Consider the following 17188-nt stretch of genomic DNA (forward strand, 5'->3'; position numbering starts at 1 on the left):
TCCGGCTGCGATTATGTCCCCCAACACCGCTTCTGTTGCTTCGTCTCGTGGGTGCTCCATAGTTTCTGCAAATATTTACAACATGGCAATTATTATTCAAACATGACAGATTGATATATTAGTGGCAAACGTAGAACTAGCTAGCTAATCACAATAAGGAATCATATTAGTGGCCTTGACGCTGCTTCTCTAGGGTTTGGGGTGGCCTCGGCAACGCTTCAAGGGTTTGGGTGGCCTCGACAACGCTTCAAGGGTTTGGGGTGGCCTCGACGACAACGCTCTTTTAACTTGGTAAATTTGGGTGGCCTCGAGAGAGTTTGTCGGGTAGGGGCGCGGCGGGAGGGGGTAGGAGACCGACATCGTTCTTTTCTAGGGTTTGGGTGTCCTCGAGAGTTTTGGTCGAGCGAGAGGGTCGGGGCCGGGGGCGCCCCCGTGGTATAAGTTATCACGGTCGAGAGGGGGTATATATTTCGACCGCCCCTCATGTCGAAGTTATCCGGGAGGGGGTTATATCGACAACGACGACATACATACATGGGAAAATAATGTTATCGGGGAGGGGTATATCAACCCCCCCCCCCTCGTGTTGAAGTTATCGGGAGGCGGTATATCGACAACGACATACCCGATAAAAAATAAGAAGACGAAGAAGAAATAAAAAGAGGAGAAGAAGAAAGGAATAGAGGAGAAGATCGAAGAAAAAATAGAAGAAAAAAAAAGAGGAGAAGAAGTAAAATATATATTTTTTTCTTCGTCTCCTCTATTCCTTTCTTCTTCTCCTCTTCTTTTTCTTCTTTTTTCCTCTTCTTATTTATTTCTCCTCTTCTTCCTCTCCTCTTCTTCTCCTTTCTTCCTCTTCTTATTTTCCTTTTTTCTCTCATTCTTTTTCTTCTTCTTCCTTTCCTAGCTAGATATATAAAACTTTTCTAAAAATGTAACTTTTGCATATATAAAACTTTTTCTTCTTCTTCTTCTTCCTTCTTCCTTCTCTTCCTTCTTCCTAAATATATAAAACTTTTCTAAAAAAGAAACTAACCTAAAATGTACTAAATCAGAGAACATATATAGATAAAACTTTTCTAAAAATCTAACTTTTGCATATATGAACATATATACACAGAGAACATACATACATATATACATTTTTATAAAAATGCAAAAAAACAAATCATCATATATATGAACAAAAAATCTGAAAAAAAACAGGACATATAATCATATATACACACATACATATAATCACACATACGCACATAATCTGAAAAAAACATCATATATATGAAAAAAAAACAAAGAGGAAGGCCGGCGGACGGACCGAACGTGGCGGGGGCGTGTGGTTGGGGAAGAGCGTGGTCGGGGCAGGGGGGCGTGGGGCGGCGTCGGTGCAGGGGCTCGGGCCCGGGCGGCGCGTCGGGGCAGGGGCACGTGGGCCAAGGCGGCGCGTCGGGGCAGGGACACGGGCCGGGGTGGTGCGTCGGGGCAGGGCAAGGGCGCGGGGCGCCAGCGACGAGGAGCGGGCGGCGGGGCGGCGACGGCGAGCACGGGCAGCCTGGCGGCGTCGGCGAGCACGGGCAGCCTGGCGGCGTCGGCGAGCACGGGCAGCAAGGGCGCTGGGCGGCGACGGCGAGCACGGGCAGCCTGGCGGAGTCGATGAGTTCGGCGTTGTCGGGGGGCAAATGGTCAATGAAACTGGAAAATTTACAAGTCCTGCTTATATACGGAGAGCATTGGTCCCGGTTCTTGGCAGCAACCGGGACCAATGCCCCCCTTTAGTCCCGGTTGGTGCCACCAACCGGGACCAAAGGTCTCTTTTCAACAGCCCAAAGGGTGGGAAGCAGAGGCCTTTGGTCCCGGTTGGTGGCACCAACCGGGACTAAAGGGGGGCATTGGTTCCGGTTGGTGCTACGAACCGGTACCAATGCATCCCTTTAGTCCCGGTTGGTGGCACCAAAGGTCTCTTGCTGCCCGCGTCGCGGCCAAAAGTCTAGTCCCACCTCGCTAGTTGAGAGGGCTCGGGAGTGGTTTATAAGCGCTGTTGCGCCCACCCTCTCGAGCTCCTCTCAACTGCAGGCTTTCAGGCCTAATCTGTCACTATGTGCTTGTGGGCCTACTGGGCCTCCTACGGGCCTGAATCCTGGCCCATGGTTAGGTTTCTATTCGTATTCACGCCGTGGTGGCCCAGTAGGTGGCACTTTTTTTATTTTTTTTTCTTTGTTGCTTTATTTCTTTTATTTTGTTTCTACTTACAACAAAATACTTACTTTTGCTATTTTTATTTATTTTATTAAAGTTTATTTATTTTACTTTATTAAAGTTTATTTTGTTTCTACTTATTTATTTTAAGTTTATTTTATTTTATTTTGTTTCTACTTATTTATTTTATTAAATTTTATTTTGTTTTTACTTATTTATTAAAGTTTATTTTGTTTCTTTCTGCTTTTCATGTTTTGAACAGAAAATACTTATAATACTAGAGGTTTATAAAAACTTTTTAGTTGATTCCTTTTGCTATTAGAGTTTTATAAAAGTTTTTTAGTTGATTTTCTTTTTTCTATTAAAGAATATTATAGTTTTGTTTTAGTTGATCATAACAGAATATTTTAATTGATTATTTTTTAGCTCAATGATGTGGCTTTTTAGTTGATCAGGGTTTCATACGAAAACTCATCTGTTACAAAGGGATTTCATTTTTTTAAACTTATTTGAACTCTAGACTTTTTATGTGTTCAAAATGCACCATTCAAAGCCACATGATCAATTTTTGACCCTTTCTGACTTCATTTGTTATTTTTCATGCATTTACTCATTTTTTTGAGCTATAAGACCCTGAAATTCAAAAGCATTTCTAATGAACTCTGAAAAGGTTGAAAGTTGGCATGGTATCATCATTTCACCCACATAGCATGTGCTAAAAAGTTGAGAGGGTTGCAGCAAAAACTAGATGCACTTCGTGTACAAAATGGACAATCTCTTTCTAAGTATCAGGGTTTCAGACGAAAACTCATCTGTTACAAAGGGATTTCATTTTTTTGAACTTAATTGAACTCTAGACTTTTTGTGTGTTCAAAATGCACCTTTCAAAGCCACAACATCAATTTTCAACCCTTTCTGACTTCATTTGTTATTTTTCATGCATTTACTGATTTTTTGAGCTATAAGACCCTGAAATTCAAAAGCAATTCAAATGAACTCTGAAAAGGTTGAAAGTTGGCATGGTATCATCATTTTACCCACATAGTATGTGCTAAAAAGTTGAGAGGGTTACGAGAAAAACTAGATGCACTTCGTGTACAAAATGGACAATCTCTTTCGAAATATCAGGGTTTCAGACGAAAACTCATCTGTTACAAAGGGATTTCATTTTTTTGAACTTATTTGAACTCCAGGCTTTTTGTGTGTTCAAAATGAACCATTCAAAGCCACATCATCAATTTTCAACCCTTTCTGACTTCATTTGTTATTTTTCATGCATTTACTGATTTTTTTGAGCTATAAGACCCTGAAATTCACAATCATTTCAAATGAACTCTGAAAAGGTTGAAAGTTGGCATGGTATCATCATTTCACCCACATAGCATGTGCTAAAAAGTTGAGAGGGTTGCGGCAAAAACTAGATGCACTTCGTGTACAAAATGGACAATCTCTTTCGAAGTATCAGGGTTTCAGACGAAAACTCATCTGTTACAAAGGGATTTCATTTTTTTGAACTTAATTGAACTCTAGACTTTTTGTGTGTTCAAAATGCACCTTTCAAAGCCACATCATCAATTTTCAACCCTTTCTGACTTCATTTGTTATTTTTCATGCATTTACTGATTTTTTTGAGCTATAAGACCCTGAAATTCAAAAGCAATTAAAATGAACTCTGAAAAGGTTGAAAGTTGGCATGGTATCATCATTTTACCCACATAGTATGTGCTAAAAAGTTGAAAGGGTTACAGCAAAAACTAGATGCACTTCGTGTACAAAATGGACAATCTCTTTCGAAATATCAGGGTTTCAGACGAAAACTCATCTGTTATAAAGGGATTTCATTTTTTTGAACTTATTTGAACTCCAGAATTTTTGTGTGTTCAAAATGAACCATTCAAAGCCACATCATCAATTTTCAACCCTTTCTGACTTCATTTGTTATTTTTCATGCATTTACTGATTTTTTTGAGCTATAAGACCCTAAAATTCAAAAGCATTTCAAATGAACTCTGAAAAGGTTGAAAGTTGGCATCGTATCATCATTTCACCCACATAGCATGTGCTAAAAAGTTGAGAGGGTTGCGGCAAAAACTAGATGCACTTCGTGTACAAAATGGACAATCTCTTTCGAAGTATCAGGGTTTCAGACGAAAACTCATCTGTTACAAAGGGATTTCATTTTTTTGAACTTAATTGAACTCTAGACTTTTTGTGTGTTCAAAATGCACCTTTCAAAGCCACAACATCAATTTTCAACCCTTTCTGACTTCATTTGTTATTTTTCATGCATTTACTGATTTTTTGAGCTATAAGACCCTAAAATTCAAAAGCAATTCAAATGAACTCTGAAAAGGTTGAAAGTTGGCATGGTATCATCATTTACCCACATAGTATGTGCTAAAAAGTTGAGAGGGTTACGAGAAAAACTAGATGCACTTCGTGTACAAAATGGACAATCTCTTTCGAAATATCAGGGTTTCAGACGAAAACTCATCTGTTACAAAGGGATTTTATTTTTTTGAACTTATTTGAACTCCAGGCTTTTTGTGTGTTCAAAATGCACCATTCAAAGCCACATTATCAATTTTCAACCCTTTCTGAGTTCATTTGTTATTTTTCATGCATTTACTGATTTTTCTAGCTATAAGACCCTAAAATTCAAAAGCATTTCAAATGAACTCTGAAAAGGTTGAAAGTTGGCATCGTATCATCATTTCACCCACATAGCATGTGCTAAAAAGTTGAGAGGGTTAGGGCATGGACAACACATAATTATGTGTGTCTGTCACCGTACATCCATTGCCGGTTCATCTGCGTGCATTATACATAATTATGTGTGTCAAAAACCATTACAGGTTCACATGGATAGATAAGTGACCAAATTAATAGTAGTTCATCATCACATTAAAATCAAAGTACATACATAGTTCAAATTGAACAACATATAGCTCTCCAGAGCATCTAGTTAAACCATACATTGAAACTATGTAAAACCTTTCAATGCAACAACAAATGCGATCATAATCACAACCAAGGTAACCAACGGCATAATGATACCAAGCCTCGGTATGAATGGCATATTTTCTAATATTTCTAATCTTCAACCGCATTGTATCCATCTTGATCTTGTGATCATCGATGACATCCGCAACATGCAACTCCAATATCATCTTCTCCTCCTCAATATTTTTTTATTTTTTCCTTCAAGTAATTGTTTTCTTCTTCAACTAAATTTAACCTCTCGACAATAAGGTCGGTTGGAATTTCCGGTTCAACCACCTCCTAGATAAATAAAATCTATGTCACGTTGGTCGGCATAATTGTCATAAACAATAAATGAACCAAATAGTTATAAAAAGATAATATATATACCACATCCGAATCATAGACAGGACGAGGGCCGACGGGGACAGATATCAAAACCATCTCTCTATATAATAACAAGGAATAATAAAAGTAAGAAAATTGGACAAGTATCTATCTGAAGTAAGAATTTTTTCTTTCAGAAAGAAGATAAGAACAAGAGGCTCACCACGGTGGTGCCGGCGACGAGATCGGCGCGGGCGATCGACGGCGGTGAAGATGGGGACGGGACATGACGGACCGCTAAACCTAGACAAATCTCAGGGAAAATGGAGCTCGGAGGTCGAGTTTCGAGAGGAGAAAGATTAACTAGTGTGGCTCGGACATTTCATCGAACACCTCATGTGCATAGGAGGTGAGCTAGAGCACCCAAATGCCCTCCCCTCGCCGGCCAGAAATGCCCTCCCCTCATCGAACACCTCATAGCCGGCGATAGGGTATATGTAGGCAGCTCATTTGTCCCGGTTCGTGGCTGGAACCAGGACTAAAGCCCAGCCTTCTGTCCCGGTTCGAGCCACGAACCGGGACCAATGTATGTGGGCCAGGAGCGAGGCCCATTGGTCCCGATTCGTGCCTAGAACCGGGACAAATGGGTCCAGACGAATCGGGACCAATGCCCACGAGGCCCCGGCCGCCCCCTGGGCTCACGAACCGGGACGTATGCCCCCATGGGTCCCGGTTCGTGACTGAACCGGGACTAATGGGCTGGCTAGGCCCGAACCAAAGCCCTGTTTTCTACTAGTGTACGGTCTGGATCAGGATGTGTCTCTCTCTGGGTCCACCCGCGTGAGTCCTGACAAAATCTCACCTTCAATAGTGTAACACGCTCTCAGTCACACAATCCCAATCCAAGGTGTGCGAGACGTAGGCACCATATATGATAGGGGAGTGCGCGGTCTAAAATTAGATTTCTTTTGTTTAAATATATTGCAACTCATAAGAGTAGTCGCACTTGCCACCACATATAGGATAAAATCATCACAAACAACTGATATGTAGAGTGCAATTTTTACTCCTTATTTATAACAGCATAATATTGGTTAGATTTGCTATGTTTAGTGACTATTTCTTAGCAAGCGGTTCAGCTTTATGAGCAAAATATATTAGATCAAGCAAGTTGAAACAAACACAAGAGAGATCCATCATTAAACAAAAAGGTTACGTCATGATTTTCCAAAGTAGTTTCTCTAGCAACAATTTTTTGCATATTATTTTATAACAATACATCTTTCACATTTTAGGAGATTATTTTGCATGCATAATATGCTTTCTTATGGTACTTGCTGTCTCTTTTTGTGTTTTTTATTAGGGGATCCTCTTGCTTTTGTTTTTTTGTTTTTGTGATGATGAAGGGATATTTATTTTTTTGAGGGCTTGATTCTCCGCGAGCTGTAGCCCATTGTCTACCTGCACTGCTGGCCCACTAAAAGCCCGGGGGCGAGGTTTGGTAGGCTGTCGCGCTGGCCCATTCCTGCGCCTCCCTAGTCCCTACCACCGCCCACGGAGCTCCGGCGCGGCCTGCGGCGGCGGCGATCTCGAGCTTCTCCTTCCGTTCGCCGGCCTGCTCTTGTGGCATGCCACCGCTCTCCCGTACCTGCACATTTGTTCCCGCACCGGCTGCCGCTCCCGTCTCCAGCGAGTCCCCTCACTGCCGCCTTCCACCATGGTCTCCTCCGCATCGACAAGGTGAATCTTCTTCCCCCCTTTCCGGTGATGGCGGCTAATCGGGATGGAAATTGTAGTAAGCGATTCCTTACGCACCGTGACTATTGCCGATTTGCCAGCTGCTGTAGCACTGCATGTTCACAAGCAGCAAACAAGTTACTTCAGTCAGACCTTGGTTAAAAGAAGTCAGACACTCAGACCTTAGTTGATCTCTTTATGAGCAGCAGTTTCCCAAACAAACCAAAATTTAGTCCTTGCAACATGCAGGTCTTCTGGCTTATGTTGATGCGGCTTTTAATCCAGCCGTGGCAGGAAATGAAGCTTCATAATTTGGAGTATTCCTGAAAAATGAAGATTCTAATCATTCCATCTTCAAACAAGCGGCGGCCCTCGAATGTGTTTTCTGTTTTGCAGGCAGAAGCGATGGGCCTACTTCTAGCTGCTTCGGTTGTCAAAGTCTTGGGCTGGAATGCGGTCTCTTTCTTCTGATTGCAGGACTTTGGTTGAAGCTGCTGAATCAAGGAATTCACTTCAGAATCCAGGACATTGGAGAATCAGACTATTACTTGCAGATTTCTACAATATTACATCGAGCCTAACTCTTTCAAGGTCACACATATTCCAAGGATTAACAATCTCCTTCCTCACTCTCTAGCAAAAAAGGCTTTCTCATGCAGATCATCCTCTAGTTGCTCTATCCGATGCAGTAAAGCCTCTAGATGTAATTTCAAAATGGCTTTTGAAGCCATTTCCTTTCCTTCAGGGAAACTACTCCCTGTACACTGTTTTGGGATGCCGATATGAATAAAGTTGAGCCCCCTTTGAGGGCGTCAGATTGCCAAGAAAAAAAAAACAGTCCACGTTAAACAACAAATATGGACATATATATGGTGCTGCTAGAGTTTAAAAAACAGGGCCGGCCTTGCTTTTGGGACCTATTCAATCACTTGTTTGGTTTCTTTTCAACTCTATGTGTGTGCAAGCCTTTGACTGATGATTTTTTTTTGTCAAATGTGTGCAGGTCCTTTTCTCAAAAAAAAGAAAAAAAATGTGTGCAGGTCATACGGTATAGTGCTGTAACTTGCGGCTACAATATAATTTACTGCTAGGTCACTCCTCAAGATTGGGAAGCGCTCTACTGACGCTGGGGATATCACAAGCAGATACATTGATTCGCCAGCATTTTCTTGGCCGGCCTAAATATTTCATCTGCCACCCGACAGGCCTGTAATGGTGTTCGACACCGAGGGAGGCACTTCGTCAAGAACCTGATCGACATCTGTAATGTTGAGATATCCGGGAGAGAACTCAGGCAAAGGCAAGTCCCCGTCGAGGTAGTGCATAACGAGGCGCATTCCGGGCCTCGCCGCAGGTAAGGGGTGCGAGCACAACAGCCCTAGCTTGAGCACCAGCTCCGCCTCGTTGGTAACGAAGTCATCCAGCCTCGGATCCACAGTGTCAACAATCAAGCCAGAGCAGCTCGCCCACGTGTTTCTCACCCACTGGACGAGCACCAGAAGCTCGCCACGGACGTTGAGCCCCACCGGCCGCCTCCCGCAGGTCACTTCCAGAATGAAAGCACCGAAAGCGTACACATCAGTGGCCTTGGTCGCCTTGCCAAACCTCGTTAATTCAGGGGCGAGGTAGCCCCTTGTGCCGGCCACATGTGTGGTGTGCGCGTCAGCACCATGGTCGTGCAGCCTTGCAAGGCCGAAGTCGCCCAGCCGGCCGTTCATCTCCCCGTCAAGGAGGATGTTGCTGGCCTTGATGTCGCGGTGTAAGACAACCTGCTCCCAGTCCTCGTGGAGGTACAGAAGCCCGGATGCGACACCTTTGATGATGTGAAGCCTCTGAGGCCAGCAGAGCGTCACGTGGCTGCTAGTCTGGGCGTGCAGGTAGCTATCCAGACTGCCATTGGGCATGTACTCGTAGACCAGGAGAAGCTCGTCCTTGTGCCGGCAATAGCCGACCAGGCGGACAAGGTTCCGGTGCCGTATGCGGCCAAGGATGATGATCTCCGCCGTGAATTCTGTCAGCCCCTGCCTTGAATCTGAGGAGACCCGCTTCACCGCGATGTCTATGCCTGAGGAGGCAAGGACTCCTCTATAGACTTGCCCAAAGCCGCCTTTCCCGAGAAGCTGCATTTCATGGAAGCCATGGGTTGCCCTGCGGAGGTCCTTGTATGCGAAGCGGCGGGGGCCGAGCTCAGCCTCCCAGTCTTGATCCGTCCTCTCTTCATGTCTGGTCTTGCGCCACCGTCGAATAAGAAGACAGGCTATTATTATACCTGCAAGCAGTATGATGAACGAAGATGCAAGCAGCCATTTGATGAGTTTTTTCTTGAAATCCTTCTCTTGCTTTAGTGGCAGCAACGAGTAGTCAAGTGGTTTCGCCGGTCCACTCATGCTGAAGCTCCATCCAAGAATCTGATGAGTGCCGCCATGCTCATCACCCGTCGCGGCGGAGAAGCCAACATGAACTGTGTCGTTAAACCCCAAAAACTTGGCAAGGTTGACAGAGTAGCCGGAGTAAGACAAAAGCGGCAGACTGGGCTTAGACATGGGGACAGGAGCAAGCGCGACATCGAGTTGGCCGTTGTAGCTGTTATAGTCCACCCATACCTGCATCGGATTTCCATTAGAAAGCCTCAACGCCTTGAAGCTTGCCTCAGTAGCATAACCCTCCGTGTCATCGTCGATGTCGATGTAGTAGCCCGCGGTGCTAGAGCTGGCAGACTTGAGGCTATTGAGATCAACCGCGACATGGTTATTGTCTATATCTTCGAACTCTAGGTCTTTGGCGGTGTCAAGCTCTATGGCGAAGAACGGGTTTGTAGCTGGGAACTTGTTGTATGGATCGACGAGGCCCAAGTATGGCCCCGGGAGTGCAGTGGACAAATCTGGGGCGGCGCAGATAACAAATGCCAACCCATCGCCGGAACGACCAGAGTGGTATGGCGTGATGGCGAACACGAAAGTGGTCGAGAAGCTCATGGACTTCCCATGGGGACCGATCAGGGGAACAGCTTCAGGAAAGAAGCCGTGCCCCTGGATGTTGAAGTTGTTCGACGTGAGAGTAAGGACGCCCTCCCGTGTTACGGAAGCTGCACCGTTGAGGCAGAGGTTGCTGCCGGCGAACCCATTGTAGATGAACTCCCCGACGCCAGCAACAGCAACACCATCATCATGGAAAGAGACGATCAAGAGCACACACAACCAGATCAGACCTGGCATGGGTGATTTGCTGGATTTCTGAGTGGAGCTTCTTTCTCTGCCCCTTTGGTTGTGTGGGTATGGTGGGAGGAGTAAGGCAACTATTACTACTACTCATGGCCATGAACTGCCAACCGGGGTCAATGATCTGTAGTCTTCGCCGCTACTTTCAGTACATGTCGATGTCAGTTTGAATGAGTCCTACTGTCCACTGACGATCGATCGTCCTTACTGGAGCTGTAGACTAGTATCCGGTTTAATGACCTGCAAAACAGCAAAAACACAATTATTGCCTCACACAACAATCTCCCAATTTATATTCATTGTACTCCTACTGCCATATGAGACACTGAGATATACTGCATGTCTGTATGAGCATGTGTTAGTGGACATGCAAGCCAGCGCTATCGCAACCATTTCAAAATTTCTACCACATAGTTCAGTAAACCACTGTAATTTGAAATCACAAGATTATTGCTGCTAGCCAAGAATATATAGCAGAAGCAGAGTGACATATCATCGTGCAGGAGCAGTCATACCAGCTCCTTGCGGCGTAATATGTGAGTCAATCGTCTGAGCCACGAGCCTCTTTGGCCGATTCGGTTACAAGTTCTTCCAAAGTGGCCTCGATTCTACAGGTCTAGATCATGACCAATACAAGTTGCTGCTTTCGGATGTACTCTAGGGAAACTAAGATGTGTGGATTATATTCTTTCCACATTGGCCACGGCACCGAGACAACGAGGCTTTGGCCACCTTTGTTGGCTGCATGTAGAACACAAGGATAGGTTACAGTGAATGAGATATTGGTGCCCTACAGATCACGGCATGATAGGCTAGTCAAGAGACTGTGGTCATGGAAATCATAAATTCTTTGTTTGTCCCTGGCCATGAACTGGTCGTTTTGGCCTTGAACTGCTAACCTAAGTCGATGGTGACGCCAGTGGAGTAGTTCAGTGCATGTCGATATCCAGAGTCAATTGTAGACTCAATGCTGCTGCTTCCGTACTCCAGAGATATTAACGAGGCTCTGGCCATCCTTCTCTGTTGCACGGGAACCACAGAACCATGGTGAACAAGGCATTTTCGTCAGTAAAATGTCCAGGTCTTGAGCAGATTCCAAGCAGCTGCTGAGTCCCTACAACAGATGAATAACTCAATTTTATTTCTCCCTTCAACACAAATCTGTTTCTAGCTATCGTTGTTGAAATTAATAGCATGTTTCTACTAAACACCAAATCATGCGAAGAAAGCAGAGAAATGCGCCATATGAAAGCAAAACAAGTGCTTATTAGCAACAAGTGCAATCTACTAAACACCAAGTTTGGATAAGCAGTAAAAGGATAAAACCTTGTTTGGCCGCTGTAACAAACCGTGGTTATAGGAAACTCAGTTCTCGTAAAACCCAGAATTTTGTGTTTATAGAAAAACGAGTATTAGTCGTTTTTCCAAAAACGCGATTTACATATACCCGATCCCATACAGTTTCTCTTCTTCGTTCGTTTCTCCTCACGCTCGTCCTCCCTGTCCTCCTTGTCACGACTGCGTGGAAAGCATGCCGATATGGCGTTCCTGTGATTCGCCGACCTCCAGCCACAACACTAGCTCCGCCGTGTGGCTTACCGCCGAGGGCGTCACCGCCAACCGCATCAAGCACTCGCATGAACTCTCCGCTGCCGGTGTCGAGGGGCTACACGCCTGCAGGCCGACCTCGTCTCGTCGGGCAGAGCTCGTAGGAAGACCAAAGAATGGCGGTAGGTAGTCGCGTTGAGAGGAAGCTTTGGCGTCTGCGTGCCGAATCATGGAGGCCTGATGGGAGGCGAGCAGTAGACATGGGGAGCGATCCGCCGAGTTGGGGTGGCTGCATGATGCATCGGCGACAAGGAATTGACAGCTGTGCCTTGGGAATTGTCAATCAAAGGACGAAAAGAAAAAAAGTGCAGAGAATATTACGAGGCAATGGAATAGGCCCCGTCCGTAACCAAACATGGAACAGGAAGAACTAGATTTGCACTTTCCTAACCCCAAACATGATTTTCTTTAAACTGATCATTCCATAAAAAAGGGGTAAAACTGGTTTTGCTAAAAACCAGCTACAAACTCGTTCTGTACAAATCCATCGCTAATATTCGCTATCCAAACAACCCCCAAATGTTTAGTATCAACAAATGCAATTTTTACTATCAATAATCCACTAGGTTCGGAAAGGCATGAACATCCTTTGTTGCTTCACAGTTCCTACATAATACTCCAATTTTATCTGGAGTGGCCATCATGCAGATCTAACTGAATTTCCTTTTCTGTAGAAGAGGGCAAAAATAGACTATGCACACATTTATGCAGTAATACAGCTTATGTTTCAGCAGAATGACTCACTTTGTGAAGAGTGCTCAAACTCATAGTTTTTTGAACAATTTTTCCTGCACAATGAGAGAGATCGGTTGTACAATAGTGTCCAGAGGGCAGAGGGGCTAGTGCCAAATGAATCAAATTCTTAAGTTTTGGAAGATGGATCGGTTCCCTCAAAAGATGGAACAATATGGCTTTCAAACCATTATTAAAATTTTAAAAGCTAAATAAATATGATATATATTTTTTCGGTTGACAGCCAAATGTAAAATGCTAAACAAATGAAGCCCTTTGTTTGTTCCATTTGACAGCTAGAGGGCTTTGCTATAATTCTTCCAATCAGCATATTTAGGAATTTGCGCTTGCAAAGCTGTGTGCAAGGGATGAAAGCATCATCATAATCACTGACTGCAGCTACAGGAAGGGTGGGCTGCATTGCATTGCAGCCCAAGATCCAGCACTATGTTCTCTGAACTTTGGAACAATATCACACTAGTCAGATGGTTACAGCTATGGCATGCTTGTGTTAGAAACCGCGAGTAGGAGGCATCTGGTTTATGGCCCATGCAAAAGACTAGTGCATGCAGCAGTGTACCTCAAACAAAACAGCAGTGTACTTCAAACAAAAGGCAGGTTGATCGTTGCAGTGCACATGGTTTCTTCAACGACAGGCAGACATGCTTCTGTTTATGCTCAAACCTGTTTTTTTTTCTCTTCTTTTTGATCAATGCAGTCGATCATAGATCGTTGAACATTTCCAGCGCACCAATCTAGAGAAGTACTCTGATGCAGCACATCTCTGTCTGTGCCTCTTGGTTTTATCAACCATTTCCTTTCTCCATTACACACTGAAGAAAGAAAATGTGTTCAGTTCAGGTTGAGGAGAAACCAATGCAAGCAAGCCGCACAACATAAATGGCAACACCTTCGGATCTGAACAATTTGGGAACAATACTAAACTGCTGCAGAAAGCTTTGCCACCAGGAGGTACTCGACATCCTTCCCAATCTACAGGAAAATATGAGTTTCTCAATCAAACTGTAAAAGCACACACCTACAGGTTTAATTCCACTTGCCAACAAGGAAGCTACTCGCAGCAGTTTCAGCTGTCCAGTTCCTGCGATTTCGAGTATCTTCAGCACCAAATAGCTGAGTCAGTGATGAGTGCTCTGGCTCAAATGAACCATTACAAGGTAAGTAATGTTGGACAAGCAGCAGCAAAGCAAAACTCACTTTCAAGACAAGACAGTAGACATGCTTTTCAAACCGCAGCTAACAAGCACACTCAAACAAACAAGATTTGGTGATACACAGGACTGAAACTATCATGGCTCAATAGACGAGCTGCCAAGCACAAACACCAAACAAGAACAAGAGACGACGAAATCCGAGACTTGATATAATACTAGTAAGCTGAATTCCCTGGATCAGGTATTCAAAAGCATCTTGCTGCATTAGAGACTTGGCTAGACTAAGACACGGTAAGTTGTTTTAGATAACACATAAACACTGCTGACAACATTGATGGAATGCACAAACTCAGTGAGAACTAACATCTGCAGCAGCCCTTCTTCACCTGGGGAAAACAAAAGCGCTAATCTGTTACAAACTTGATACAGATACAGACAAAATCTAACAGTAAAATCTAGGAGTATGGAACAGTGTATGAATGAGCCATGTGTACAAACTCATGATCAGCACAGCAACATAAAGAAGAGCTATATAATACCCCCACCCCACCCCCCCTCCCCCTAAAAAAGGAAGAGCTATATAATCTGCATTTCATTTATGATCCAAAAGAAGAGCCATTTTTTACTTAGCATCACCACCATTTAAATTGATTGTCCGTGTTATTAGCATGTGCAAATCCCAATAGTCGAATGGACAGTAGTTTGAGGGTACATGCTACCCACATGGGCTGCCAAATATTTCCCTAAGTGAAAATCAAACAGTTCAAATCTCACGAACAACATTCAGAAGATTTTCTTACCTGTTACCATTTTAGCACATTAGAACATCAAACCAGACAATCACCTTGTGTAGCATGCATCATTTCCATCACATCCGCCAGCAATGGATGTTCCTAGAAGCATAAGGCAGATATTTAATAAAGTTCCAACAAAAATACAAATGGAAATGAAAAGGCAACAGTGAGTCTATTACATAGATGAATTGACAAATATAGGAAAAACACACTTGTATTTACGTTTTGCAACTCACTACTGATACTCGTAAGAAATAAAACCACATATTTTGCTTTTTGCAAGGAATATTCATTTAAACAATATAGATATATATAGCTACCTCATATTGAAGAATTTAGCTTATAAAAAGGAAAACATGGTCAAGAATTAATCTCATCTAACTCATCACTCCTCATTTGAAGAAGACAAAATAGAAACATGCGAAAACTCATAAACACTACCGGCAAAAGTGATCCTGGGTATTCAAATTTAGTAAAGAAAGAATACGAAAAAAATGTGTGTTGCACTAGTCACTTGCAGGATACTCTTGAATAAGTCAAAACTGAAACTGTTGTTTTGGAAGGTACTGTTTGAACGGAAGTTCTTTATGGAGTTGAGAAAAAAAAAAGCAAGATGAAAAATATAGTATCAACGAATATAGCTAGCACATGAGTTAAACCATTTGACATTTGATTTCACATTATTACCCACTTGATATTTGATTTGTTATCTCCCACGGAGGAAGACAACTATATTTAATGATAACACAAAAGAAGGCCATAAGCTTGTCTATCTAGGAAATTAATAGTGAAGCATGACGACAAATGTATTGAATGATAACATAAATTAGGCAATATAGCTATAAGTTTGTCTATCTAGCAAAGGCACAATAGCTAAGTTTAAGTTGTTACACTTGAGAATCGCAACAAAGGTATTAAGTTACTCCTACAATATGAGGACTAAGGATGAAAAATCACCTGGAGGATAGAAACTGTTGAAAGAATGATAGCGAGTTAAATAACTGTTTTCACAAAGTTTTTTAGACTTCTTCGACTTAAGTTGAACCTTATAGGCACCACGGCCCACAGATAGAAGTATTTCATCACTATCCTCAAGGTATCCCAATATACGTCTCATAAGTGTCCTCTTTCCTTGAATCTGTTTAGGGAGCCCAATAATCATACGCATGTCAATTGTTTTCCATAGCACCCATGTGGCAACACCATGAAAATTGATATTCCTCTGCCACATTTGCAAGTGAGGGTAAGACAATATGGCGAACCCAATGGCGCAATCCCCAGCCTGGATGATGCAATGACTACCATGGCGAAAATCATTTGTAAGAGGAGGCCCCCTAATCACAGCTAGGCTCTGCTTATCCAAATCAAACTTAAGTATATCATGGCCTATAGAATCCAACAACCAGTAAAGGGCATTACCAACAAGCAACCCAGGGGTATGGTCATAAAAAAGCTCAAATGAAACGGATGATGGAATGATATCACCCCATTCACCAGTCTCCGAGGAGTAAACACACGCGATAGGTTGATTATTCCCTCCGAGAGCGGAGATCAACACCACGTTGAATGGGCTCAAGTGGCAGCTTCCGTGCACGTGGTCATGGTCGATGGCAGCACAGAGCACAGCCCCGGTGAAGCGATTCCTTACGAACTCTGGCGGAACGGTCAAGCGGCGCTGCTCGCCGGTGATAGGTTCGCACATGATGACCTCATCCCACAGTGTGTCCATGAGAAGGACGCGGCCGTGGCGGCAATCAAGCAGTTCGACCATCCACATGGTGTGGCTGTCGATGTCCAGGAGATGCAGGTCGAACCGACTTGGAGGGATTCGGTCGGGTCGGTCCATGATGGGGGTGAAGACGATATCATCCTTGCGGCGGTGGAAGAGGCCGAGGAGGGGCGGCTTCCGGTGGTGGAGGTGGAAGCGGCGGAGGAACTTGGGGTCGGTGGCCGCGCACCGCCACTGCTTGCAGACCGCGGAGGCCCGGACGAGCGAGGAGGGCTGCGGCGGAAGACGGAGGAGGATCTCCCTCAGGAGGTCGTCGTCTTCAATCGGCGAGGCCAGCGCTGCCGGGAAGACTCCGCGGCGGCAGATCACTTCAGCGCCCTCGCTGGTCGCGCGGATCTGGGAACGGGAGCGGCGGCGAGCCACTCCGGCTCCCTCCTCGCTCGCGTGAAGCTGGGGATGGCGGCGGGTCACTCCGACGGCCTCGTCACTCGCGTGGGTTTGGGGCCTGCGGCGGCGGCGGCGGCCGCCGTCCACGCTCTCTTTCATTTGGGCGGCGGCGGCAAGACCTAGCTAGCCACACCACACACACACACATGGAGCGGAGTGGTGGGAGTAGCAGAGACGAGTTCACCGTGCACTCGGGCTTAGTGGTTGTGTTGGGCCCCCGTTCTGTTCACCCGACGTCTGCATCTG

General features: G+C 44.4%; 1 protein-coding gene across 13 annotated transcripts; it reads right to left on the reverse strand.

Annotated features, from left to right (window-relative positions):
• Window positions 1–8147: 8147 nt before the first annotated feature.
• Window positions 8148–17160, reverse strand: LOC123077076 (L-type lectin-domain containing receptor kinase SIT2). Of its 13 annotated transcripts, none has more exons than XM_044499289.1 (6): window positions 15724–17157; window positions 14773–14865; window positions 14016–14358; window positions 13837–13899; window positions 10973–13630; window positions 8148–10697 (listed from the first exon to the last, which is right to left on the reverse strand). In XM_044499289.1, exon 6 carries the CDS (start codon window positions 10452–10454, stop codon window positions 8427–8429), a length of 2028 nt encoding a protein of 675 aa, XP_044355224.1. In that variant the 5' UTR covers window positions 10455–10697; window positions 10973–13630; window positions 13837–13899; window positions 14016–14358; window positions 14773–14865; window positions 15724–17157; the 3' UTR covers window positions 8148–8426. The 13 variants fall into 13 exon arrangements, with proteins under 13 accessions (XP_044355224.1, XP_044355223.1, XP_044355225.1 ...); XM_044499288.1 differs by having other exon boundaries at window positions 13837–13915; XM_044499290.1 differs by having other exon boundaries at window positions 10973–11571; window positions 13482–13630; window positions 13837–14358; window positions 15724–17152.
• Between the last annotated feature and the right edge of the window lie 28 nt (window positions 17161–17188).

This window comes from Triticum aestivum, chromosome 3D, assembly GCF_018294505.1.
Source record: "Triticum aestivum cultivar Chinese Spring chromosome 3D, IWGSC CS RefSeq v2.1, whole genome shotgun sequence".
In the NCBI taxonomy this organism is placed as follows: Eukaryota; Viridiplantae; Streptophyta; class Magnoliopsida; order Poales; family Poaceae; genus Triticum; species Triticum aestivum.

What these genes read in the sequence shown, in the direction of transcription:
- LOC123077076 (XM_044499291.1), bottom strand. Translation starts at nt 10,454, where the DNA reads ATGCCAGGTCTGATCTGGTTGTGTGTGCTCTTGATCGTCTCTTTCCAT.